The sequence below is a fragment of the Arvicola amphibius genome, chromosome 13 (genome assembly GCF_903992535.2).
Source record: "Arvicola amphibius chromosome 13, mArvAmp1.2, whole genome shotgun sequence".
In the NCBI taxonomy this organism is placed as follows: domain Eukaryota; kingdom Metazoa; phylum Chordata; class Mammalia; order Rodentia; family Cricetidae; genus Arvicola; species Arvicola amphibius.
This window is the reverse complement of record NC_052059.1, coordinates 41568535-41596525: the sequence shown is the minus strand read 5'-3', so window position 1 is coordinate 41596525 and position 27991 is coordinate 41568535. Positions and strand designations below refer to the sequence as shown.

The following is a 27991-nucleotide window of genomic DNA, read 5'->3' as shown; positions in this document are numbered from 1 at the left end:
CTAAATCTCCCCCTTTTTCTGATTGCATTGGACCCCACCATAGTGACTTAACTTACCTTGTTGACTTCTGTAGAGAGCCTGTCTCCAAATAAGGTCACACTGTAAGTTAGCAGAGGTTACATCATCAACACAGGGACTTTTAGGGGATGTAATTCAGACTGAATGGAATAAAGAAACAAAATTATTCAGTTATTAAGACAATACTGATCAGGAAAGATGGTCTGAGAAAAACACCAGAGGTCCCTGCCATGTGTCCCCCAGTTTAGTTATAGAGACAGATCCCTGGGCTGCCCATAACAGCAGCAGGCTGCATTTGCAGTCTTGCTAATTAAGCAATTGAAAACTTCAGGCCAGCAAAGCAAACAAGGAGCCAAGGCAAGGATGATGTTTTCGGCAGCGTCCTGCTGCTATACTAAAATGCCTGAGAAGATTAACTCTCAAAGGTTATTTACTTACTTAGTGCTTGGTACTGCTGAGCTGTTACTTCATCTTGAAAGCTTATCCTGGCTCAGGTTTGATTCAGAGGTTTCGGTCTAGGATGGGTTTGCTCCATTGTTTGGGGCCTCTTGAAAGGCAGCATATCATGGTAGCAAGTGCCTGGTGGAAGAGCATTGCTAACACCACAAGGCAGGGATCAGAAAGGAACTTGGGTTCCACAAATCCCTTTGGGTGCATTTCCCCAATGACTGAAGAACCTCACAGTAGGTTGCCCCATCTAAGCCCTATGTCTGAAAGATCCTACTACCTTCTAAGATTGTCACCCTGGCACCAGGCTTGGAAGGATAGGCCTTCAGGGAACACCCAGTATCTAACTAGCAAATAGGAAGGTATACAGTGTTAATAGAAAGTCCTCGAGGCCAGAACCTGTGATATGATCTTTCTTTCTTTTTCCAGGTGTGAGCATTTTCGTTCTTCATTAGAAGACAGTGAAGATGATATTGTAGAAATGAGCGAATTTTCATATCCGGTGTTCCGAGCTTTCCTGGAATACCTATACACAGATAACATCAGCCTATCTCCCGAGGAGGCAGTAGGTAATCACCATAGACATTACCAAGACATTGGCAAAATGTTGAGTAATTAGGAAGGCAGGCTTCTTTCCAACCCAGAAGAAAGACATGGTGGCCACTTGTAGGAGCTCTTCTGTGGATGTTGAACCAAAGCTTTTCTCTGTGGTGCTCAGACGGAACACTTGGCCTTGCTCACATACAGCTGGGCTACACTCTCAGGCCCTGAACCCAAGCTTCTCTTGTTGCTGCTGTAATGAAGGTTGAGTAGGTAGATCCAGTAAGAGGTCAATAACACACACACAAACACACACACACACACACACACACACACACACACACACACACACACACACACCCCGGTCTCCACTGAATTATTTAAAGGAGATGACACCACTGAAGGAAACAGCATCTCCAGGCTAAAGCTCACTTGGAGAAAGAAATGAATCAGTATGTGCGGGATGAACCCAGGTCATGCACAGGGAAAATAGCCTAGCAGAGAGAATGTAAGAGTCACTAATTAAAGAGAAGAAAAACATTAGCAGGCGACAGGGTGCCCAGGGCCAGAGCCTGTCACCCTCATTAAACTCTGGCTGAGGGTCGAAGAAGAGCAAACTAGGGCAGCCTTTGAGTGTGGCACTGCGAGCCACTCCGTGTGTGTGGGTGGGGGAGAGGGGGTTCAGCGTGGGATGACTGCAGGACAAGTGACAGGGGACTCCTTTCTGTTACCCGGTGCAGGAACTGAAGGTGGGGCTCGAACCTGAGAATATGGAGCCCCAGCCTGCCTCTGCTCTCTCTCTAGTTGTGTGACAGCATGTGTGTCGATGGCTGTGGCCTCTGAGAAGCTTCTGTGCAGGAGAGGGTAGTTAAAAGAAACACAGTCTTGTTTTGTTTCTAGGAAAGCCATTCAAGCCATTCTTGTGTTACTCCTGTTTTTCAGTATCTTTGTTCTGGTAGCTCAGCTCAGCTGCCTTCTTATTAGGAAGCTGCACTGTCCACGTGACCTGTTAGTGCTGCAGAGAGCTAGCTCGTGTGTTCACATCCCTTTGAACACTGGGGTTGAGATCAGGTGCTCAGAGTGCACAATCAAGTCTCCTTTTCCTCAGGATTGCTAGACCTGGCCACATTTTACAGCGAGACTCGGCTGAAGAAGCTCTGCCAGCAGACCATCAAGCAGGGCATCTGCGAGGAGAATGCCATCGCTCTGCTCTCCGCTGCTGTGAAGTACGACGCTCAGGTACGACAAGCACCACAGAGTCACAAGTTATGTGTCACCACCGTGCCTTAAAACAAGCTCTAGGTAGATGAAAATGGAGCATATGAAAAGAAACCAAAGTACTAGAAAAAGTGTGTGGTATCAAAATGTAACTTGGTCACATCAAAGGAAGTAACACAAAAGATCTGATTTCCAGCGATTAAAATCTGTATACCTCAAGTGTGAAATGACTCACAGGCAAAGGAGCTTGCTGCCAGGCCTCGCAGTGTGAGTTCAGTCCCCAGGACCCATGATGCGAGCAGAGAACTGACTCCAGGTTGCCCTCTGACCTCCATGTGTGTGCTGTGATGTACACCATGTACAAGCACATACACGCGAATACATTCATAAGTAAACGATATGTTGAAAAAATATTTTTATTACATACAATAAAGCAAGTACTTCACAGTAATAAAGGAAAAGAAAACATGGGCAATTTGGGGGAAAACTGGACCAAAGACCAGAAAAATGTACGTATACCCGGAGGAGCTGGGAGATGACTCTGCCATTAAAGTGCTTAGACTTGCATCGGGAGATTAGATGCAGGTTTTTTTCCTCCTGCTTGCCCTTTTCCTGAACTTTCTCCACTGACTGTATTGTCATGATAAAGAAAGGAAGAGCTGAATCTGTAGGAAACAGGCTGTAACTTCTTGGAGTTAGTTTCCCCTGGGTGTAAGGATATCCTCTCCTGATTTAACACACAAAGACTGGTAAAAAGAGAATGCCTTTTTCCTTTTTTGTAAACAGTATCATGCTTATGTAGGAAATTCTAAGTCTGAGGGAGGAAGCGATGTGTAGAGCAGACATTACAACTGTCCTCTGTCATAGGGCATGGCTGCCATCCCCACCCCTCCAACCTCCAACCCCCAACCCCCGGTCAGAGCTTGATCTTCTTTCCTTTACTTTCTATTAAAACCTTTTTGGGTGGGTCTGGGCATTAACTCCTCAGGCTCTTCAATGTCTTGAAGAATGGGCTTGAGCCTCTAGGCCTGACTTGTATATATTTCTAAATACTTGATGTTTCATTTTTCATTCAGTATTTAAATAAAAACAAAAGATACTCAATCGCATCCTCTTGGACTGGCGATGGTAGGAAGTGTCCAGTGAGGAAGCCATGTCCACCAGCAAGTGGTGAGGGTAGACTCGCCCAAGTCATTGGCTATAGGAGTGATGAAAAGTTGTTGGACTGTAACTCTACTTCAAAAGTAGACGCAGTAAGATTTGTTGATGTGGGGTGGGAACCTGGAAGGACAGAATCATGTCCAGGTTTTTGGTCTGAGTAACCAAAAAGATGAACTCTCTTACTGTGAGGTGGAGGATGGCTAGGGGCACCAAGCTGGGTAGGATAGCTAAGAGCAGCATTTTAGGAGAAGTGCTTGGAAATCCGGTTTCAAAGATCTATGAAACATCAGGAAAGACCCTGAGTAAGGAGTGAGTAGCCCAGTCTAGAGTTAGACCCTGTACTGAGAGCTGTGAGCAGCTGTATTATGAGACAGACAAGCAAGTCTTGGGCATTCGGTGTCAAAGGTTAAGATTTAGGTAGGGGGACACCAGCAAAGGATACTCCAGGGAAACAGCACCAGGGTAAAGCCATTCCATAGAAGTACTTTTCAATTTTAATATTGAGTGGAAAGCAAAATTTCACAGATTTAGAAATATACAAGCCAGTCCGCATAGTTCAGGAGGTGACACCCTGGATGCTAGGAAAGACATGAGTTGTAGGAAGCCCTAGTGAGCCAGGGGCATGCTCACATCTGCCTGTGTGATGCACTGGAGGGCCGCAGTGCGGCCTGCAGGACGGCCTGAGTGCAGAACGGAAGCAGAGGGACTAGGGATCCAGAGACAGCGTTTCCTTGGGATTTTCTGAGATTTGATGGGACACAGATTGGAGTGCCAGTTGAGATAAATCAAAGTATGTTTGTGTAAAAAGGGGAACGATACCCTGAAAACAAGCTAACGGGGACAGTTGCTTTAGCAGGTCCTGGAAGGCAGGCAGAGTGGCCCGATGATAGAGCGAGGAGGCAGACCTTATTTCTGTCAGGGACCATACACTAGGGTACCCCAAAAGGGGCGTGTCCACAGGTGTGCAGCAAGAGGTAAGGAGATGTGAGGGAAGGGCTTTATGGAGCCTCTTCTGAGGAAAGCAGGAGGAAGTCATGTTCACTGAGAATGAGAAAGAGGAAGTACTTAGACAAAGTATGAGTCTTGAGGGAGAAAAATGAACAGGGAACCCATGGCATCTGTATTTGCCTGGCAGAACTAAGAGCCCTTGTTAAGATGAGGTTGTGTAAAGCAGTAGCATTTAAATAGAGAAAGTGTTTGGAAAATAATAAAGGACTTGTCTTATAGAGACAGAACTCTCTGATAAGTTTATTGAGTCTCAAGAACTCTCTCTGAGTCCTATTCTTAAAATAATTATAGGAAGTTTCCAGTCCAAAAAGTAAAGGAAGATGAATCTAAATAGTAGTTTCTGAGGGTCATTTTGCTTTCCTGATAATTAGCAACTCTCCTGACACTGTCTGGGAGACATGGGCGTGCTCAGCTCCCACTTCCACAGACAGCCTCAGTACTGATGCGGGCAGGCATTCCTCTATCATTCTGTAGGCTCAGCCTGAGGTGCCCCGCTATATTGTTTGATCTCCTGTGCTACCCGCTATAAGTGGCTCTCGAGGTATTTGGTTCCCATCGAGACAGCACATCTTTGTTGTCGTGTGGGTATGTGCCTATTTCAGTTTGTCCTCGAGCGCTCACATGGGACTCCAGCAGCCTGCCAGTCTGTTGTGGGACAGAGTGATTGCACTTCCCTTTGTGTAGCTGGTTTCCTCTTACAAGGGAAATGGCTTGTGGGTTTGTGTGCATGTTGGCATGGCTGCCAGTGTTTTCTGTTGCTGATAATCTCAGTCTGCGTTCATCTTCAGCATTTGCTAGAGTTTCTATGTGTTTAGAGAAAAGACTATAGTGGGAAATGTACATATATAATATCTTGGTAACTGTTGGGAGCTTTGTATTTTATAAAATAGCTTCAACAGAGACACAAGTTTAAAATTAGAACATGAACAGGTCTTCTAGGTCAGATCATACCTGGGTGTAGAACACTTCCCTAGTAAGCCTAGTCTGCACGAGGCTTTGAGCTCATTCCTCAGCACTGATTTTATATAAATTTAAGTACACATATTTATATTGAAATATATGTAAATATATATAAATTATTTTAGTTCTGAAGATTGAACCCAGAGCCTCACATATGCCAAGCACACACTCTGCTGCTTAGATTCTGCCCGGTTAAGTTTATTGAAGGTGTAATGTGATGAAGTGCCCCTATCGCATCCCTTGTCATGCAGAGAAACAGTAAGTGTGCTAGACTGGGGTCCTGGCATGGCCAGTTGTCTTCATGTCTCCCTTTTCCACAAACTCTTCACAGGCAGAAGCATTTAAAAATGCCAGGAGCACAGCGCTTTTAACAAATATGGAGAGGGGAATGAATGACTGACATGCACTATTGCCAGGAAAGGTGTCTATGCCTAGATACTTCTCTCTGAAGGAAAAGGCTAGATGCTGGGCCCTGGCCACCGTACTTTTCTGTTAATTACACTTTCAAAACACGAACTAATTGTAGCGATAGAGTTGCTATAACTGTACTGCTCTGCTAATCATTCCCTCCTGCTGGTTCTCAAATCCTTTCTCTGAGAGGAATTCTCTTGCCTTGTTGCCTTACACTGGGGATATGAATTCATTAAACTGTTGCTGTTGTTCCAGGATTTAGAAGAGTTCTGCTTCAGATTTTGTATAAATCATCTGACTGTAGTAACACAGACTTCAGGATTTGCAGAAATGGACCATGATCTTCTGAAGAACTTCATCAGCAAAGCCAGCAGAGTTGGAGCCTTTAAGAACTGATCCCTAATATGGAAAGGGATGTTTAAGCCTTTCCATGTCACCCCTGCAAAAATAAATAAATAAAACATTAAAAAAAAATAAAGGCCACTGATAAACAACTTTTCTGTAATTAACAGTGTTGAGTTACATCTGGCCAAATTCTTATGTTCTGTCAAAAGGACGGCAGTCAGCCTTCTCCATCTACCTAACCTGGAATTTACAACGAAAGGCTGAGTGTTCCACTAGGTATGACACCCTCAAACACTGAAGATGTACCCGGCCTCACACCAGTGGAGACTCTCCCTCTCCTCACAGGTATCTGTTGTAAATAGCTTCTTGGTTAGGGGTGGAGCTTTGTGTCCACTTCCCTTTCTCCAGCCAGGAGTCTGTCCTGAGCTGGCACAGGCCTTGTGCATGTTGTCAGTCTCTGGTTTCATATGTGCATTCGCTCTGTTGTGTCAGCGCAGGCCCCATGCTCAGGCGTAGCTGAGTAGCATAACTGGATTCCATGGCTCCGTTGTTTGTTTTGGTATTTTTTTGTCATTCTGATTGGTTGGTTATCTTTCCGAGGGTTTTTTTTTTTTTTTTTTTTTTTTTTTTTTTTTTTTTTTTTTTTGTTTTTGGTTTTGTTTGTCTTGAGAGAAAAGGAATACTTAGTTGGATAGGCACTAAAGTTAGGAGGTCCTGGGAGAAGTTTAGGTAAAGAAAGAGTATAATGAAGACATATGAAAAATAAAAAAGTACCACTTAAAAAATGAAAATGTCATTATAGTTACCATTTCTTCCTTTGAGTCACTAGTGATATCTTTGAGGCATTGAAACATTCTATTTCGGAAAAATGTTCTATTATTCAGCTGCCTGATACACAGTTAAACAAGGGATGCTGTCACGCCCTAGTTTAGCCTCTCACAGTGCCTTGTGTATACAAGGCATCTAGGTCATTTACTGTCAACCTGTGGGTGTGCTGAGAACAGCTAGAAGGCTGGGTGAAGGAATAAAATTAGAAGTCTAATTGAGATTCACATTTGAGTTCTTAGTTCTGAGAAGTAGTAGCTAATTTAGAACATTATTAGAATTCACAAAAGGCCTTAACATTTAAATTGCCAAAGGCCCAAGGGCTAATTTTAATTTTCTACTTTCCAAGTTATTAATTTCTCATATGGCATTATTGATATATTAACTCTGAATGTTATTCTGGAATCATCTGCCATATGTAATTGCATAAAACCCTTTGCTTTCTTTATATTAAGGAGGGTCTTCCTCTGTAAGATTGTATTTTCTTGTAGCTAGCTTTTATGTCACTATAAAACACATTTCTTAACCTGGTACTAGTAAATACTACATGAGAAGGAACTAACACATTTCATGGGTAGCACTCATATGATGGAGAAAGAGTTTTTAGACCATAACAAGCCACCCTGTAGCACAAGAAAAACTAGACAAGATGCAGTGTTGGATTCTTCAGTCTCACAATGTTACATAAAGGAAACCTTTTTGGAAATAGAAGTCTTATTCTCATGTATTTGATAATAAAGTACTTACTTGAAGATAGAAAAAATTGTCTTTTTAAATTTTTGAACAACAAAACTAAAGTATTAACCTTATGTCTCATAGGCATATAAAAATCCCTTTTATGGTCCACTTGTTTTGTTAAAAGCAGATATTCAGATGTGTTATAGCAAAGTCAACACCAAGACATAAATGGCTCCTTTTTTTTTTTTTTTTTTTTCCAAGACGGGGTTTCTCTGTAGCTTTGGAGCCTGTCCTGGAACTCGCTCTTATAGACCAGGCTGGCCTCCAACTCACAGAGATCCACCTGCCTCTGCCTGGGATAAAAGGCAAATGCCATCACCACCCAACTGGTTTCTATTTTTTAAATCCAATTATTCATTTTATTGCCTTTGTTGGCTGTTGGTAAGGTTACTGTGTCAGGGTTCTCTTGTCACAGAACTTTCTGAATAAAATCTGTGTATACATATATGTTATACATACATACAAACATACATACGTGTAAAGGAGGTTTATTAAAATGGCTTACAGGCTGAAATCCAGCTAAATCTAACAGTCACTGTTAATAGAAAGTCAAGAACTCAGAAGTTACTGAGTCCATAGGGCTGGATGTCTCAGCTGGTTTCTATATATGCTGGAATCCCAAAGCAGACTGTAAATTGAGATTGCTTATTCATTTCCCGGCCACCCAGACCCAAATCATCACACAGAAACTATTAATTACAACAGTGTTTGTCCTGTTCAGGCTTCTTACTAACTCTTACATCTTAAATTAACCCATATCTATTAATCTATGTATTGCCACAAGGCTGTGGCCTATTGGTAAGGTTCTGGTGTCTTTCTCCTATGGCACCAACATGGTATCCCCGACTCCACCTTCTTTCTCCCTGCATTAGTTTTGTTTTCCTGCCTAGCTCTATTCTGCCCTGCCATAAGCCAAAGCAGCTTCTTTATTAACCAATGGTAATAAAACATTCACAGCACACAGAGGGGAATATACATCAGTAGACTCCAATACCAGTGAAGGAATGATGTGCTAGCAAGGAGAGAACAAGCAGGCGGAGGGCAAAAGCCTCTGTGTCCTTAGGCAGACTTTCAGCAGAAGGTATGGCCCCTAATAAAGGCATTTCTCCCTGCCTCAAATGCAAATTAAAGGCTTGTGTCTCCCGCCTCATGATCTAGCAAAGTCTACTTCAAAGGTCCAGACCAGAAGTGAGCTCAACCACTGTGAACTAAGCAGAAAATCTCTCACAGGTGTGCCCTCCACTTATGGATTATAGTTCGTTCCCGATACAGTCAAGCTGACAACCAAGAATGGCCATCACAGTTGGTATTGCTGTGACACCATGACCGAAAGAAGCTTGCGAAGGAAAGGGTTTACTTCAGTTCTGAGGTAGAGTCCATGCTGCTGACTTGCTTTCTATGGCCTGCTCAGCCTGCTTGCCTATACAACCTAAGACCACTTGTCCACGGTGGTGCCTCACACAGTGGCCTGGGCCTTCCCACACCAATCATTAAGAAAATGCCTGAAAGACTTACCCATAAGTCAATCTTCCAATCTTGGCTATTTTCCCAATTTCAAGTCTGTCTTCCCAAATAACTCAAGCATGTGTCAAGTTGATAGAAAACCAAACAGAATAGTCACTTGTTTTGAAGATACATTTTGTGCAGTTTTATAATTCTACATAACAACTGAGAAGGTATAGAACTTTCCTTTGTGTTAGCCACTTTCAGCATCTCCCCCAGAATGGTACATTTGTTACAACTGATGAGAACCTCTACACAACCTTAGCCCACGAAGGCCAGTTTCTAAATTCCGCTCTTGCTGTTGTACATCCTGTGGGTTGAAAAACCACCTAGCTCATCTCCACTGTTACAAAGCACATGAAATAGCTGTAATCTGCTACCCATTTCCCTTCTCCTCCCCCAATCCCTGGCAACCACTGGTCTCTTTAAAATTTACTTATGTAGAAATGTTTCCCTGCATATATGTAGATGCACCACTCTGATGTCCCAGCTTATCCATCCACTGACCGAAAGACATCTTGACTGCTTTTAGGTTTTGGCAACTGCGAATAAGTGGCCAAACAGCTGTGTACATATTTTGTGTAGGCATGTTCTCATTCCTTAAATAAATCACAAGGAGGGTGACTGTGTGATCTTATGGCCAAGTTATATTTAGTTTTGTAAGAAACCGCCAAGCTGCTGCCGCCAGCCTTTGGAAGTCTTGGTGGTCCAAATTCTGACCCTTCTAACAGATGTGCAGTGCTGCCAGTTTTCCTTTGCACCTCCTGGATGATGTCTGATGTGGAGCATCATTGCGTGTGCTCATCTGCCATCTGCTGCTTCTTTGGTGATCTATCTGGGTAAGCTTCGGCTCATTTTAAAATGAACTTGGTTTCTTTTCGTTGAGCTTTAAGATTTCTTTGTACATTCTGGGTAACAGTCCTTTATCAGATGTATCGTTTGCAACATATTTTCCCTAATCTGTCACTCTATCTCCTCTCTACTTCTTTAAAATTCTTACTTATGTTTTCTGTATAACCTAAGCTGCCTCCCACACATACTTTGACACCGGCTTCCGAGTACTGTGCTTACAAGCATTTGCCACCATAGCCAGTTTTGCTCTGGTCCTGCGGTTCTGTTTTCCCACCCCTGTCAAGTGGAGGCAGCGCGCGATTATCTTCTGAGGCCCAGTCCCTTCTGGAGCCCTCAATCCTCACTAACTTGCTATTGTAAAAGAGCCTCCTTGTCATTTATTTTCATGTTTGGATGAATTTACTGCTTGTCAACAGAGAAGGGCCTGCAGCACCAGCTGGCAGCTAAATAACCACCTACTGTCTCCTCTGGATCTTTCTTTGTGCCCTACTGTGCTAGTTGCTTGTAAGGCTTCACAGTGTCTCCTGTTTTTGGCCTGTTTCTGACAGAGTATCATAAAACACACAACCTTTTAAACAAATTCATTTCACAAAAACTGAGGCAAAAGGGAGCAGAATTAAAATTAATATATATGTATGTATAAATAATATGTGCTACCACAAACCACACACACACACACACACACACACACACACACACACACACGGGCCTAAAAGCGCATCTCTGTAATTCTGATCATCAGAAAGAATGAGATGTTAGGAGAAAGCTCATATACAGAAAACACACTTAGTAAAGAGACCATACAACACCAGTAAGGCTCTTAACAACTAGTTTATTTTAAAATAGACAAACTATTATAGAAAATAGGGACATAGCAATTTTGAATGTAGTTTTAACCAGTACAAAAACAAAACCAATAGTGCAGTGTCTGCACCCTTAAGAAATCTCAATACAGGATCTTTGAAAATCCCTATAATTCTGTTACTAATTCTAACTTGAACTTACTAGCAAAAGACCCAGAAGTATGGTAAGCCCTTGACCTAAAACCTAACTAATCTGTATGATGTTCATGCAGAACTTAATGAAGAAATGAGGGAAGCTGTCTATTGCTTTTGGTTATCGAGAAAACTATCAAACTAGTAAAACTGTAACTAAAATGAGGAAAAAATAAAGTTTTCTAACAAGATCAGATTTCTTAAAAAAAAAAAGTATGGCGTTTAGAAAAAGTGATTTTCTTAAATGCTAGCTGACGCTACCTTAAATATCACCTATTTTAAATTATACCATCTCTAAATAAGTTAATCCCACAAGACAATTTAAATACACCTTTAGGTGGAGGGGTGAAGGGAGTGCCTCTGTTTTCAATGCAGCTATTTTAATCTGAAGCGTTTGCACATAATCAGAGCATTAATGCCTAACTTATTTATAAACACCTTTGATTATTTGCAGTAATGTTGGACTAGAAAGAGTGTGGCTTTGAATGAGCCAGTGTTATTAGACCAGAATGACTTAAAAAAAAATAGGTAATTGCCAGTTCAAAAGATACCTGGAAGACATGTACCATTCCAGAAAAACAAAACTTCCCCAAGTTTAGAAGAGCAGAATTGCTGAGGTGCAAATAGACACTCAGCTCTATGAGGGAGAAATGAAGGCTCCCAGAGCTACACATAACAGTCTGCTTGTGGAACAAAATTGATTTCTATCTTGATTCTTCAGGACCCAGAAACATTAGAAAGTGCACTTGGGTTGTACTGTACTAGGGTCCTCTGCAGCACAGTTGTGGCCAGACTTGACTTTCAAGTACTACATGGGTACTTACAGATTTAGTAATCTTAATGATTAAAAGGAAAAAAAAAAAAACCTGGAGTACTATCAATAATCTTCAGTTAAAGCATGAGTTGGATGAATAAAAGAATCAATTCTTACAGGTTCTGAGGTATGAAATCTGTGTCAGTAGTAAGACAGTATCATATGTTTATACTTTGTTTTTTTTTTGCTTGTATTTCAAAAGTAAAATATGTAAAACAAACACACAGCACATTAGATTCTAATATTACAATAAGCCCAATGTGTAGAAATTACTTTTCCGTGGTTTTTAACAATCTGTGTCAGTAGGACAGTCAAGATAATTTGGTTGAATGTGGATAGTCAATCAACTTGCATTTGGAAGACAGGACACATTTTTTAAGGGTATTCACGTTAAATTAAAAAAATACATATAAATTAATAAAACCAAGAGCAAACATCACACATGTGCCACGAGGAAAGGCAAAGTAGTCAGCCAGGCGTAAGGGGCTGCAGGACCCCTCTCCAGAGGCAGCCTCACTTCTGAGGGCAGCAGGCTCACACTGGAAATGCAAACAATCTGCTTTCATGTTTTAAATGGCATGATCTGCACAGGATTCTCAATCCTGTGTACTATCAATTCTATACCATTGATTACAACATTGAAGTGGCTTAGGAATCATCCACACAAATATTCAGCTTGTACCTGCACATTTTATATCTATAACATGAGTAAACACGGCCATTAGCAGAACCTGGGAACTACAGTCACATCCATGAATCACAAGTCAGGTGTCCCCAGGGTCCACAGTGTCCACGGTCCTGAGATCCTCACTTTTCCTCCTTGTTTGAGATATCCATGATATCATTCATTTTCTGCTTTTGCATTCGTGTTCGAGTAGAAGCTGAAAAAAAAAAAACAACAAAGAATATTAATAGTGCTGAAGATGCTGGGTAAGTGGACCATGGGCTACTATATCTGCCGGCTCATGTCAACCAGCTAGAGCACTGAACCTTACAGTAGGGGTCTTTTTGGTTTCCACAGGGGGTCTTGCTATACGACCCAGAGTGTCTTGGACTCATGTTCCTGTCTAGGTTACCAAGTGCTGGGATTATCATGTCTACCTAACTTTTTAAAAGCCAGACTCCCCTGTTAATCTCTTTTCCTCAAGCTATACCACTAGGATATGTCTGTCTGTCTGTACTGCATGTATATATGTATAAATTATAAATTAAACCTGGGCAGAGTTGGCTAAGGGTGAAATGATCAAAACATCACACAACACTCTAAAACTGCAATAAATAAAAATATATACTGTGTACCTTAAATAGCATTTTAAATACCATTTCTTGTGACTCACCCCCAAAACAGCCATGTACATTCCTACTGTTCCTCATTGCAAACCACTAGTCTAGATATACTGAAGTCAAGTCTGGCCACTTAAACCACAGCTCCTGGCCTGCAGAGTGAGTGATGTATTTTCCATAAAGGTAGGCATTCCCCTGACCCCAAAACCTTTTTTTTCCTTTTTTGAGATAGTTCAAACTGGGCATGAACATTTTAAAAATGATTGTTAATTATAATATGATCGAAACAAGAACACGTAATTAAAAACAAAACAATTTTTTACTGAGATAAAACATAAAAATGATGTTTTCATATATAAAATAAAGTGGAAGTAAGATTGTCCAGGGAAACAAATGAGAAGAGGAAGAGTCACCAAAGAGAGGGTAGGAGGGTGGCATGCTATGCTGTTAGAGCTGGAAAGAAGGCTCAGTGGTTAAAAGTACACACTGCTCTTGTATTCCCCATTCCCAGCACCCAAGCCTGGAGCTTATAGTTGTCTATGAATCCACATATGTACACATGTACATGTATACACACACACACACACACACACACACACACTAAAAAAAATAATTAAATCTAACCAAAAACCAACAAATTCTTGACCTACAGGCATTCTTCATTTAAAAAAAATACAAACAGCTAGGACACAGATTCTGCATTAAATCCCCAGTACTAAAACAAATCACATATATTTACATTGTCTCAGAAGGACCCTGAACTTTTGATCTTCCCATCTCTGCCCCCTTGTAACATGTGTTTGTGGGCTCCAAAAATACTTGTAAGCATTCCAAGGTTTGAATTTGGTTATTAGTGCCCCATCCTTTATATGTACCTTGGGGGAGGGCACAACAATTTAAAAGATAAAATAGTAATGTATTAATGGATATAACTAATATTTTGAATGCTTGGTATATTTAACCTTGGTTTAAACAACACACGTAAGGAAAAGGCTTCTTAAAATCAGTCCGAAGTTCAGCTCTGCTGTGTGCTTTCTATTACAGCTGGCATCTCCAAAGCCCGGCTGTAAGTCCCCATCATACTCACTGGCACTACCCCCCTGCAGCCCCTAAATATTTTCACTCTTTTCAAGTTCCTTTCTTTGCCTATTACTGGATCTTGTACCACTCACTACCACAGTTATTGCTAAGACAACCAGAAACAGCAAGTACTGCCTCTTTCCATCTACTTAATCTTTATAGTCTCATAATAGCTTAGGTTAAAATTTCATTTTTAAAATTATTTCAAAAATGATTTTCTCACTTTATTGATTTATTATGTGTATACACGTGTCTGTCTACTGCAATACTGAGAACTCCAGACCTATGCACACCAGGCAGCAAACACTCTGCCACTCAGTGACAACCCATGACCTTACATTCTAAATTCCTGTCACACTGAAATATGGAAAATGACCTAATCTTCATTTTCAAAATTCTGATTTCCATTAATAGAAAACTTTTAAATTATCCCAATTTCTGCAGATGAAATGAGCTCAGCAAACTTGTGGTGTTTTGTCTGTGCTTTATGGACAACCCTAGAGCTGTAGGCAATACCAGCAGCACTAACTGGACTCAGGAGATAATAGAAAGGAGGAGGAGATAAAGTTGGGAGTACAATCTGAGGGGAGTAGCCTGGGAGGAGTGGAAAGATGGACAGTGGAGATATGATCAAAATACATTAATACATGCATAAAATCTCAAAAAAATAAATTTTAAAGTATTGATCAGCACTAGTGTGAGACTATTCAAGGCTCTTGGAAAGTGTGCCGACAACCTTCATTTAGTCTACCATTGTAATAGGCAAATATATATTCTTGTTTGAACTGTATTTTAAATGCATAAATAACTCTATCACTTGAAGGAATAACAGGTGGATTCCTTCATAGAGTGAAAAAGTTTTCTTCAATGAAAGCAGCTGCTTCAATGCTGTATGCGAAGTGAGGGAGAGAATACTTACTCATTTCTGCCAGTTTCTGCTGGAATTTGGAGTCCGCTGGGAGATGTTTACTGCAGATGAAAAAAAAATATATTTCAAGAGCATACACGCAATTTCCTAGTAAATCTGCTTCCAATGACATTTCATGCTATTGCTTTGATTTAATTTCAAAAGTTTCCAAGTTATCTAAATTAAAGATGTCACAAATTTATGATCCTATGCACTTTTAATGGTTCTTATAAAGCATAATATTTAGTGTTTTTCAAGAGAAAGAATTTTTAAATTTAGTGTTAAATCAACAGCCAGGTAAGACCACATGCAGACTTCTAATAGCTGAGTCATCATGAATTTCCACAGGTGGCATCTGATTTCCATGGTGCTTCCCTTTCTATCACTTCACACTTAGTATGTTGCTTTGTCTTGAGACAAGGGCTCACTATGTAGCTCTGGCTGCCCTTGAACCCACAGAGATCTACCTGTCTCTGCCTTCCGAGTGCCAGGATTAAAGGTGCACCACCTTGGCCCACACCTACTCGTTTGTAGCTGTCCCCACACACAAAACACTGGCAGGACGGTGCTGAGCCTGCCCCTGTGCCCCATTCAGCTGCCTGGAGCAAGCATCTCCAAGACTCCTACCTCCCATCTGCTTCATCGGCTCCCTCGATGTCAAAGCGCAGCTTTTTCAGTGGTTTGGGAGGGTTGCCACCTTCAGCACTTCTTTTGAGCACTCGGTCACTATTACACACCATCTGGTTTATTTTCTGGAACTTCTCAGATGTCTACAATTTACAGAGTTCTTATTTAAAATCATTAAATAACATTTTGAAGTTAGCAGGTGTGAAATTTATTTTGAGGCATGTCAAAAGTCAGGCAGATGGAATTTCTTAATTTTAATTCTCTGTCTTACTGGACTAAATGAGAGATTTTTTAAAAAATTAACATAATTGTGCCAATTCTGCCTTCATTACACACCCACTCCTCCTGAGTCCTCCCACCTTTTTCAAGCAGCTGTTGTTCTCTGTCATCCCTGTGCTGTCAAATACTGGCTCGGCCTGTGGCCTTGCTGGGAGTCACCCCCACATGAAACCAGGGCTTTTACACAGAGGCAGAAGAGCCGAGTTAGATTTCTGGAAATATATGGTTGATTTAGAGTAGTGCATAGTGGAAAGGAAGGCCACAGGTGGTGTGTTGACACATCATATGTTGATGTACTACAAATCACCACTGATATGGCATTTGTTGAACTATTGGTAATTCATGAAGGTTTTTAATTTGAATAGCCAAAGACTTCACAGTTTTAGTCCAGGTAGTATTACTAGACATGATGTGAGTCTGGTAAGAAGTGCCATGGCACACCATACACCCTCACCCAGGAGATGAGTATGCAAACAGCCCATCTCAGCTGCCTTTTCAAGACTGTCTCAGATATACATAGTACATGTTATTTGAGTCAACAAATGAAGTCAGATTTTGATACACAGGTTAAATGCGATCTGATGGGTGCACTGGATAGGATAAGTTTCATTTAATGAAGATATATTTAGAGTACATACCAGCAGGGCAGAAACCTAATCTCATGGCTCTATTAATATCTGTATGAATAGACATTTTCTCCTTTATTTTACAGGTTGTAGTAAGCAAAAGTTTGATGACCTCTGTCACACACCTGCCTAGCTCCAGCTATATTTGCATGACTCCACAGATCCTTTGTGAAGCTGGCAGCTGTAGCCCATCTTGAACCAGATGTCACAGCACTGAGTATTTGGAAAGTTGACTTTTACACTTTATTTAGCATGCAAACTTCAGCCTACCTCTACAGCAGCGGTTCTCAACCCATGGGTTGTCACCCACCCTTCTGGCAAATTTCTATCTCCAAAAAACATTTATTTTACAGTTCATAACAGTAGCAAAATTACAGTTATGAAGTAGCAACAGAAATAACCTTATGGATGGGAGTCATCACAACATGAGGAACTGTACTAAAGGGTCAAAGCATTAGGAAGGCTGAGAACCACCGCTCTACAGTACGCGTTCATGTGTGCACACACCTGTCCTCTCTTCTCCTCTCTTCTTCCCCTCCCCTTTTCTTCTCTCCTTTGTTTCCCCCTAAAACAATACTGTTGCTATGTAGCCCATCCTGGCCTACAAATCACTGTGAAGCCCGGGTTAGCCACTCCTTTAAGACGTTTTTACTTTATTGAAAATAGATATTGTTCATACACAAGTTTGTACACATAAGAATCCCCTAAAAACACAAAACTGAAAGCTGTAATATATACACAAAGGACCTATAACGTTAAAGGAAAAAGAAGCCCCATCAAAACCTCATGTAGACAAAGAACTTCCGTTTTGTGTGAATCATCTACTGCTGGGCATGGGACCTGCCCTCAAGTGTGGTTTATATCTGCAGAGAGACTTCATTAGAGAAGAATTGTTTTCCATTTGTGAGCAGCCACAAATTCTTAATCCTCCCACCTGTCTTTCAAGTGCTGAGATTACAGATATATATAATTGTGATGGCTCATCATGAAACCAATTATTTAAAACCAAAATTTTATTTATTATTACGCATGATGAGTGTGAATGTGAGCATGTGTACCATGGTGCACATGCCAAGGTCAGAGGACAAGCTTTGGGAGTCAGTTTTCTCCTTTCACCTTTTATGTGGGTTCTAGGCATCAAACTTGGGCCACGAGGTTTATGCCGCAAGTACCTTTATGCTCTGCACCATCGCACTATCTCAGTTCCTTGCTTACCAGAGAAAGACTAGCACTGAAAGGAAGTAAAGAAGGGAGTGGGCTAGTGGGGTGGAGAGAATAGATGAATGAGCGAGCAGAGGAGCATTAAATGTGTGGTAGGAGACCAGTAGCTAGAGACAAGCTGCTAATGCGTGGATATGGTGCCTCATTTCAGAGTACTTCATTTCAAATCCTAAGTTACTGACTTTCGAAACTTGTGTAAACATTTATATGAGATTATATACATATACGTGGTACCATGTGGCTTTTGTCTTCCTGTTCCTAAAACCCTTGGAACTTCCTGGGTGATAAGGATGATGGGACATCCTTTGTTCTAATATAGGGATAGCATCAGCATGGGGTCAGGTGTCAGAAAGACAAGCTGTGGTTAGAAACTGGGAATACTGGGAATTTTCAACCACAGTTCCTAACCTCTAGGATGTGAAAAGTGGGTAGAGATTTAATTAATCAACTATCTGTACAAAATAAAATCCTTCAGCATCAGGACTGGGATAGCTCTTGAGCTGCTAACTCCACAGAAAGAGGTTCAGGACCCCAGTGGCCATCACCCTATGTGAGTCTTTTCATCTGTGTCTTCTGTAATAAACTGTTAATAGTCAGTAAACCATTTTCCAGAATTTTGCAAATATTCTAACAAATGGTCAAACCAGAAAGATGTTACAAGGATCCTCCGACTTTTAGCCAATATGAATGGTCAACAAGGTGTCACCCAGGAACTTGCCACTTGTGACTGGCATCTGGGAGAAGGTAATGACCTCAGCCCTGGAACCTGTGGGATCCAAAGACAACTGGGCAATCAAGTCAAACTGAACTGAACTGGGTGACACCAGCTATGTGTAGGGTTGGAGAATACACATTTCACTTTAGGAATACTGTGAACATAAAACACTTTATATATATATATATACATGACCATTTACATGTATTTTATATAATCTCAGAGAAATGTTTAGAAAACATCTTAGAAGTGTACCAGTTATGAATATTATTCAAGGTTAAACCTGATTTAAAAATAAATCACAGATGGCTCTCTGAATTTTATATAATATGACTAGAGAATGTATGGGGCAATTGCATCTATACGCTCAGATTACAGCAATCTTCAATTCCTTTCTAGCTACAGTTTAAAGCACTGATGTTCATATACGGATGTCCCACAACAAACCACCAAATAAAGGGAGATGCAGGGGCACATAGCACTTGCATCAAAGTGCCCAATACATTTTATATAACATCCCACAACACCAGTTTTCATAGAAAGAAATACTCACCCCAAATGATTCACCAATTGAGACCAAGATTCTGTCAAGTTAAGATAAAACGTGAGTTAGTCGTGAAAGAAAACCAGACACAAACTGTGCAGATGTGTAGAGATGAGCACAAACACATCTTTCTCAACCACTGTGAACCCAGGTTTCTGAGACCACTGATACCATCTATCCGTTGTTAGGATCGCTCTGCTAGTGCTAGTGTGACCAAAGCATGACGAGCCAGGTGTTCGTTTGCTTGTTTATGGGGTTGAGGATCAAACCCAAAGTTTCAAATACACTACTCATGCATTCTACCATTGAACTATACCCCCAGACCTCTTAGACTACAATAATAACTCTAGGTTTGTGGGGCATAATTCTACCATGGCCCACATTTAATGAGGATTTTTAGCAAGATTTATCATTACTTAGTCCTTCATAAATCAACAATGTAACCTCATTCTAATTTAAGTTACAGCAGATACAGTTCTAAGTCAATAAATAAAATTTAAAAGACCAATAAGATGGCTTAGCAGGGAACAGCACTTGCAGCCAGGCCTGGTGACTTGAATTCAGTCCCTGAAATTCGTGGCAGAGAGGATTACTCCAAGTTGTGTTCTAACCCAACACATGCACAGTAGCATGCAAAGCTCCCAGGCAAATAAATATAAAATAAAACAACAACAATAGTTTAAAAATCAAGGTCTGGTGAGATGGCTCAGCAGGTATAGGCACTTGCTACACATATCTGGCAACCTGAATTCCATCGCCAAAACACAGACATCAAGGTGAACCGAGAGAACAGACTCTACAAAGCTATCCTCTGACCACATGTGTGCCATGGCATGAGCCCCACTCCCCTCAATAAATTTAATTTTAAAAACGTATGCTTATAAAGTAATAATCAGACTTTAATTAGGGTTTTTACTGGTATGTAGTAAAAGTTACTTTTTAGGTGTTCTATAATCAGAGATCCTTATTATTCTAGTTGCTGTCACTTCAACCATATCATTTATGTTTAGTTTTGTTTCTAATTACACGGGGTTGAAACTGGGGCCTTGTATATGTTAGGCTAGTGCTCTACCACCCAGCTACACCCTAAACCTTCTTTTGACAAGGTTTCACTGAGTTGCCCTGCAAGTCCTGAACTTACGATGCTGTCTTCAGCCTCCTATGCAACTGAGATCACAGGTCTATGTGACCAGACTCAATTATAGTTTATATTTTTGATAAGGAAGTTGAAAAAGTATTTCTTTATGTAGGCCAATAAAGATTTTAAAACATGCACATGGAACTGGTAGCTCTGTAGACTTTACGGTCTTCCATTTCCTTGATAACTGACACCCTTCTATGTGTATCTGATTGATCAGATACCTAGGTATGCTGTATGAACATACTGCTACATTCTCTAGAGCCTCAGCAGTGGTTTAGCAATTAGGATGCTCACAATGCGACATTTTCCTACCACGAGCACCAAAGCATGCTAGGCCTGGTGGCTCTCCTGTTATCTAGTACATAGGAGGCTAGAGCAGTAAGACTGCCATGAATTTGAGGCTATCCTGGGCTACATACTGAAAGATCTAGAGGAAAAAAGTGTAAGTATACACATAAAAATACAGACACACACCCTTCCATCACATTTCCAGTTATTTTTTAACTTGGTATTTTTCTACAGAGTTTGAAATTTTAATCACAAGTATGCATTACTCGTGTAACTGAATATACTACACAGGCATTTCCTAAAATGCGAATAGAGCCCTTTTCTCCCCATTTGTTTCTCTGGCCCACCAGGTATAAACTACATATACTGAGAATTTCTGATGAAACTGCATTAATTATACTAGTTAATTGGCCTCCTACTTTATAAACATCAAGCCTATTTCAAATAGCCCATGATAACACATAATTAGTCAAATGACGAACTTCAAAGCCAGAGATATGATTTGTCATTGTACAAAATCTTTCATCTGAGAATTTTAAACAGTTTCACATTCATTTTGCTGAGCCAGAGACCTTCTGAAACAGAAATGCCCAGTGTAATATAAGGAATCTACCAACAGAATTAAGAAAGGTGAATTTTCTTAATTGACAGTAATCTGTACTTAATAAGACATCTTCATTTAAAAATTTATTATTATTACTTTGTGTGTATATGATCTGTGTGTGTGTGTGAATGTGGGCAAGCATGTCAAAATAAAAAAAAATGTTTGGGAAGCTCGTTCTCTCCTTTTACCATGGCTCCAGAAATCAAACTTGTCATTAGGTGTGTGAGGCAAGTGCTTTATGGTGATCAATGCTGCCATCCTTTCTATCACTTCATTTTCATAACAACCAAAATACTAAGATCCATAGAGCTTACAGCAAATTTAGAATAAAGAATCTAGGCATGATGACACATGCCTTTAATTACAGTACTCAGAAGTAGAGGCAGGTGGATCTCTGAATATGTAGCCTGCATGGTCTACATAGCAAGTTCCAGGCCAGCCAAGGGCTACATAGTTGAGACTCTGCTTTAGATAGGTAGGTAGGTAGGTAGGTAGGTAGGTAGGCAGACAGACAGACAGACAGACAGACAGATGTATATAGATAGACAGATATAGAGTTAAGCTAAATCTATTTAGATGGCTTATAAAACTATTAGTGTTTTAGTTGGGGGATGGTGGCACATGCCTTTAATCCCAGCACGTGGGATACAGAGGCAGGTGGGTCTCTATGAGTTCGAGGCCAGCTTGGTCTACAGAGTGAATTCCAGGACAGCCAAAACTGTTGCACAAAGAAACTTTATCCCAACCCCCCCCCAAACAAACAAAAAAAACAAAAAGAAACTATTAGTCTTTTGAGGCACACATAAATATTTGTTCTCAAACAATGTATAGAAGAGACCTCAGCAGCTGGGCAAGCTCACAAGGTAAACACATTTTCTTTCTCCCCAAATTCTTTTCATACATTTACTTAATGTACATAAGGAAATTAGATACCCAACAGCCTAGCCCATTTTAAACAAAGAAAGCTTTACGTTTTCATGCTTAAACCAAATGTAAGTAAGCGTTATTTTTTTCAGCATTCCCTTAAAAAGGAAACACCAACCTTGATCTTGGAGTCATTTTCGTGGGTGTTGGCAGACCTTCTGAAATTTTATAAGGACTCTTTAGGGGTGATATATAGATGTTACCTCCAGGAATCCGTAAGGGTGAATTGGAAAACTTGTAAGGGCTTCGAGGAATGTGAGGTATTGGTGACAAGGTAGGAGGCTAGAGACATAACAAAAGGGGAAAGAAAAAGATAACTGATCTACTGCTTGGTGGGGTCCTTACTTCGTCATCTGTGTTCTCCAATTAAAGGCTATTGCAACATACCCTGGTGGAGGCATACTGTAAAATATTTGTTTTCAGTCTCTGCATGAAAACCGAGTTATAGAATACTATAATGGAATCAAACTCCTCTTCTCTGATCAAAACACGCTTAAAGGTCTGAGGAAAAAAATAATTAAAAAAATCATGTTACATGAATTTAAGAACTCCTCTCTTCAAATTTTCTTTAAAAAGTTGTACATAGTTGTATAAAAAAAACCCACATTTTATAAAGAAAACAATAATCTAGGCTTCTTTAGATTTAGATTATAGATGCACTATTCAAAGTGAAATGTCACCAAGGTGATCCAGAGAAAGGGCCTGACAGCCACAGACAGAAAGCTGGCCATCCCTCCAGAGAGTTAGATGAGCTGTGCTGACCAAAGCCAACACTACAGCCCCCGGGATGTAGACAGCGTTCACTGGCTGTAGCAAGCCTCCCGTCTAAAGGGTTTAGGATGTGTGTACCGCTCCTTTACAAGAAGCAGACATTTAATAGCAACACTTCTTGCAACTCAATTTTACTTTATTTACTTTTTATTTTTACTAGTAGGGTCTAGCTATGCAATTCCATACTCATGGTACCTCTTTCTCACTTAGCATTCTAATAGGAATTATAGACCTGGGCCACTGTGCCCAACTTATGTAAGTTTTAATTCGGTAAAACTACAGAAATTTTATGGAATAAATCTGTTATACAACTTATATAACTAGATTTAGAAGACAACTCAAAATATACAAAAAAAGATATCACTTTCAAAAATTCAGTGACAGATTGAAGCAATAACTCAGGACTCCCTGCTGTGCCCCAGGACTGTGTGAAATGTGTGTCATACTAAGTGTGTTTTACCATGATGACCTCTCTGTGGGAGAGGAAACTATAGACATAAAACGGGCTTACAATGGAAAAATCTTATTATGTCTTAATAAGGATTCACTTATACTGTCCTTGCCAGTGGAAAAATAAAAATTAATATACTACAAAGTTTATTTTAAATATCCTGGTTATTATTACATACATAGTATTATTTATGAATTTCAAGTATGAATTTAGAGTTCATAGTTTGTCATAGTTTTCTAATTCCACTTTAGTTGCAAATAATTAACCAATATTATAAAATTAAATCAAAATATATGATCTCTAATAAACAACTGAAATCAATTATGAATACTGATTTATATTCAAAGTCTTACCATGAGAGATTACCTACCTCCTGGGCAGCATGAGGAAGATCCTTGTATGCAGTTACAATGATTTTGAATTTAAGATCTATGTTCTTCACTTTGCAGATGCCATACATAGAGCACATCATAATCTAGGAAGGAAATGTGACAGAAGCACTCAGAACTTTATTATATCACCTTGCTTTTAAAAGTATTATTAGCTTCCTTTTGGCCTTAAAAGAAGGATATTTAATTTCTCCTAAGTTTTCCTCCCTATTCTGAGCTCAGTTTGAAAGTCTATGAAAAGTGTTTAACCAAAACATCTGTATTTACAAAACAAAATGCAAGCAGCTAACTCAATTACTCAGGACTGAGTATCCAGTTTATTGTTACCCTAACTTTAGCTCTGGCTCTTTAATATTTATCAAAAAGTGTTGAAACTAGAACAAGCTAATCATATGGCTTGTATTATATAATCCCTGCAGCCTGGTGTGGTGGTTCATACCTTTAATCCCAGCACTCAGGAGGAAGATTTGGACCTATCTCCATGAGTTTGAGGCTGACCTTGCAATACCATGTCTATTGAGAAAGGTCTTTTATTTCTGTTTCTGTTTTTTGTTTTGTTTTGTTTTTGATTTTTGGAGACAGGGTTGAACTTACTCCATAGGCCAGACTAGCCTATAACTCAGACATCTACCTGTCTCTGCCTCCCTAGTGCTGGGATTAAAGACGTGAGCATCATGCCTGGCTAGTGTGATCTTAACACACACTTCTCTAAAGAAGATGTTCAATATCATTAGTGATCGGCTATACCTGCCTGTAACCCCATGCCCAGGGCCTCTGACCCCCACAGGCACTGCAAACACATACACATACCCACACCTAGAAATACACATAAACACATAATTATAATAATAAACATTTAAAAATAGAACACAAAGTGGTATAGCCATTTTGGAAAATAACCCAGCCATTCCTCAAAAAAATAAATATTTATCATACAACCCAGATTGTGGTGGTAGCTGGGCAACTCTAGAAAAACACTAAAACCACCGAATTATACATTTTACATATATGCTTTGAGTGGAATATGAATTACTACATTAATACGCTGTTAGTCACCCCTCCAAATGTTGTTATTATCCCCTTTAAGAAAAGAAAGGAAGCTATAAAGGATCTTTCTGATAAGTCCACCTTCCCTTACCCCCCCTCCCTCCCTTCCTGTTTTGGATTCCTGATTCCTTTTTCTTCTTCCTCTTTCTTTCTTCTTCCTCCTCCTCCTCCTTTTTTTTTTCCTTTTGATTTACTAGGATTATGTCACCAGTGCTTTGTGTATAATACGCAAATCCTTCACCACTGAGCTACATCACCAGCCTTTTTACTACTTTTACTTTGGGACAGGGTCTTACTAAGTTGTCCCAGATGACCTTGAACTGTCATGTAGTACAGGCAGTCCTCAAATCTGTGAGTCTTCAGTCTCAGTCTCTTGAGAATAGTTGTTGATTACAGGCATATGTCACCAATCCTGGTTAGATCTGCTGGTTTCTGGCTCATGTTATTTCCCCACTGAAATGAAATCTAGCTTATCACGATACAGAAAAGGTTTATGCTAAATGGGTTACTTGGCAATTTTTAAGTAAATAATGTCTGTGTCTTAATTAAAATATACATATAAAATATGAAACTCATATTTGTAAGAAGAATAACAAAAAATATAAATGGTATCCAACAAGTGATGATACAGATTACTAAACTAATGCAGCTGTTCACTTGATTTAATCTTTACATGGGAAATCAGCACACAGTTACCAGTAGTAGAAAGAAATGACAGTGAAGTGATTAACTTCCTTACCTGGTCCAAATGCCGGTCTTTCATGAGCTCATACTCGTTTTGCAGTGTATGCTGAAACAGAGTCCAGATAATATGCTCTAGGTCTGGATGATCAGACAGAAGGCGTGCACATAGCGTATTTAGTCGGAGATATGCTAGACGGTATACTGCAGACATAAGGGAATGAAGCCTGTTTACTGTTCATTTTCAATATGAGTGGATCTTTTTAAACATTAAATTCCTTTATAATAATATAAGCAGCATTTTAACAATATCCTAGCCTCTAAGACTATTTTCCTTACAAATAAATGATTCCTAGCATTAGCAGTGTTACGTACACAAGGCTCAATCATACTTGCTGAATTGGCTATTATATTATGAAACCAAGGCAGAGAGGAAAGGTCATATGATATTGTGAAACTAGGTAAACCAAATAAAATTTGCTTTGGCTCCGTAGGTAATCACTCAGCATAGATGTTGAAAATTTCCATTAACAATATTAGATTATTTTTAAAATAATGGAATTGCCAATGATTATTCTTTTTTCAATCTTAAGAGAGAAAAAGAATCATACCATGCATATCTCCATAAATACCAGTGGTGCATACTCTTGAAAACTGTAAACTGTATCAGTGCAACAAACACTGAAGAGAAGCTTAGTTTATGACTTTGGAGAGAAGGAATTTGTATTTTTATCCATTCACTTTCCATGTAAAGATTCATGGTTCAAAGTGTTCCTTTAAAGATTTGCACAGGGTAAACAGACCTTCTCAAAGCTAACAATTTACCCCCAAAGGTTTGAAACTTTACTGTATGTCAGACATGACAAGGCAAGGTCAAACAAAGGACCTATGGTCCTAACGTACATTTCTGAGTGAAGAGATCTAGGTGCTATCCCCAATTTCCTCATCTACACAACTTTCTGGCTGGATTCTATTGGTTAGGAACTGCCCTTTGAGAATTCCTATATAATTCAAGGACAAATCTTACTACTCAGGATATTTGTAACTTGAATAAACTCAAGATAAGCTTTATTACAAAGGAATCTGGCCTTTCACTCTGGCAAAGAGCTTCAAGTACCTGAAGACTTTCCTGTGCATATACACCAAAGATCTGCAAGGTTGACCTTGCTATATTCTCCTAACCTTGCACACAACCTCAGAATGTTTATAACCTGATTAGTGGACTTCTTAAATGTCCTAAATATCCAAGAAATATGTCTGTAATGGGTAATACTACACTACATTATCTCAACTCTAGACAAACATTTGAAAAGCAAAATAGTATTTGTGTATTTCCAATACTAAGTTGAAGACATAACGGAGACAATAACACTAAAGTGGCATTTTCTTAGTATTTACTATTTGCTAGGCCCTATTGAAAGCATTTTATATGTACTAATTATCCCCTAATCTCCATAAGGTAATACTCTTAAAGGGCAGATTATTTCTTTGTTCATTTTGTAAGTGAAGAACTGAGGCATGGAGATATCAAGTGATGTGCTCAGGGTCACATATATAGTACTGCAGCCAAGACTCAACCCAGGAAGCCTTGGTCCAGAGTCCGTGCTCTTGAAAGTAATCTTCTACTAACCTTTTTTGTAAAACAGGGAAAGGGAGGTAGATTTCAATGGCTTCTGAGTATGGAAGGCTGAGGCTGCTTGTGCCTCTGTATTTGCAGCAGAACTGGCACGAGTAGTTGAACTTCTTTTCTTTGGGGATCTTAGAGGAGAAAGATACCTAGAGATATACAAAGAGTAAGTTTTCATTTCTTTCTCTCACTCAGACACATGCACATGTGAGTTGTGTTCAATTATACACATGTACTCAGACACATTTTACCTATTTGATCTAATACTGTACACCAAATTCCATAAATTAGCCGGGCGGTGGTGGCGCACGCCTTTAATCCCAGCATTCGGGAGGCAGAGGCAGGCGGATCTCTGTGAGTTCGAGGCCAGCCTGGTCTACAAGAGCTAGCTCCAGGGCAGACTCCAAAGCTACAGAGAAATCCTGTCTCGAAAACCACCCCAAAAAATATATTCCATGAGTTAGCTATTTAAATACAAGCTGGGAAAGTTAGCTTAACAGGAAAAATATGCCACCTTTCCAAATTTCAATCTCCCCAAGTTTCCTTTAGTTCATAAAACTGACAACAGTAAAATTACTCAGCTTGTACAAAATCAGGTCTCCCTTGAGTTCTAGATACAACTATCTAGTTCTGAAATGGATAGTACTACTTGAATCTCAAACCTTCAAAGGCTAAAGCAGAACTCCGGATTCCTTCACCCAGTTTTTCCCATCTCAAACAAATTTCACTACAAAGCATCTAGTGTTTAAAAGTAAAAAGCTTAGGAATAAAATTTAAAAATTTCTCCATTTTTCCTATTCTTCATATATGCTGTAAATTAAATCAATGCAAAACCTGTTATTTTTACCATAAAATACATTTCAGACCTTTCATTTCTATCTTTAATGTTTATGTCAGACCAAGTCACCCGTACCCCTCATTTGAGATAAAGTCTTCAAACTTTTTTCTCC

General features: G+C 39.8%; 2 protein-coding genes across 19 annotated transcripts in view; one reads left to right on the top strand and one right to left on the bottom strand.

Moving 5' to 3' along the window:
• The window catches only part of Rcbtb2 (RCC1 and BTB domain containing protein 2), a 46047-nt gene extending 39790 nt beyond the window's left edge, over positions 1-6257 (top strand). For all 18 annotated transcript variants that reach the window (XM_038309736.2, XM_038309738.2, XM_038309744.2 and 15 more), the window contains 3 exons: positions 895-1034; positions 2114-2244; positions 6019-6257. In XM_038309736.2, the coding sequence (XP_038165664.1) occupies positions 895-1034; positions 2114-2244; positions 6019-6159 (412 nt within the window). In that variant the 3' untranslated portion in view covers positions 6160-6257. The remainder of the gene's footprint in view (positions 1-894; positions 1035-2113; positions 2245-6018) is intronic.
• A 4581-nt stretch (positions 6258-10838) lies between these two features.
• Positions 10839-27991, bottom strand: part of Rb1 (RB transcriptional corepressor 1) — a 135247-nt gene continuing 118094 nt past the window's right edge. Inside the window, exons 19-27 of the mRNA XM_038310142.1 lie at positions 27045-27190; positions 25473-25618; positions 23668-23772; positions 22463-22576; positions 22194-22357; positions 19128-19158; positions 15734-15876; positions 15119-15168; positions 10839-12716 (exon numbers count right to left, since the gene is read on the bottom strand). Coding sequence (XP_038166070.1) covers positions 12643-12716; positions 15119-15168; positions 15734-15876; positions 19128-19158; positions 22194-22357; positions 22463-22576; positions 23668-23772; positions 25473-25618; positions 27045-27190 — 973 coding nt within the window. The 3' untranslated portion in view covers positions 10839-12642. The remainder of the gene's footprint in view (positions 12717-15118; positions 15169-15733; positions 15877-19127; positions 19159-22193; positions 22358-22462; positions 22577-23667; positions 23773-25472; positions 25619-27044; positions 27191-27991) is intronic.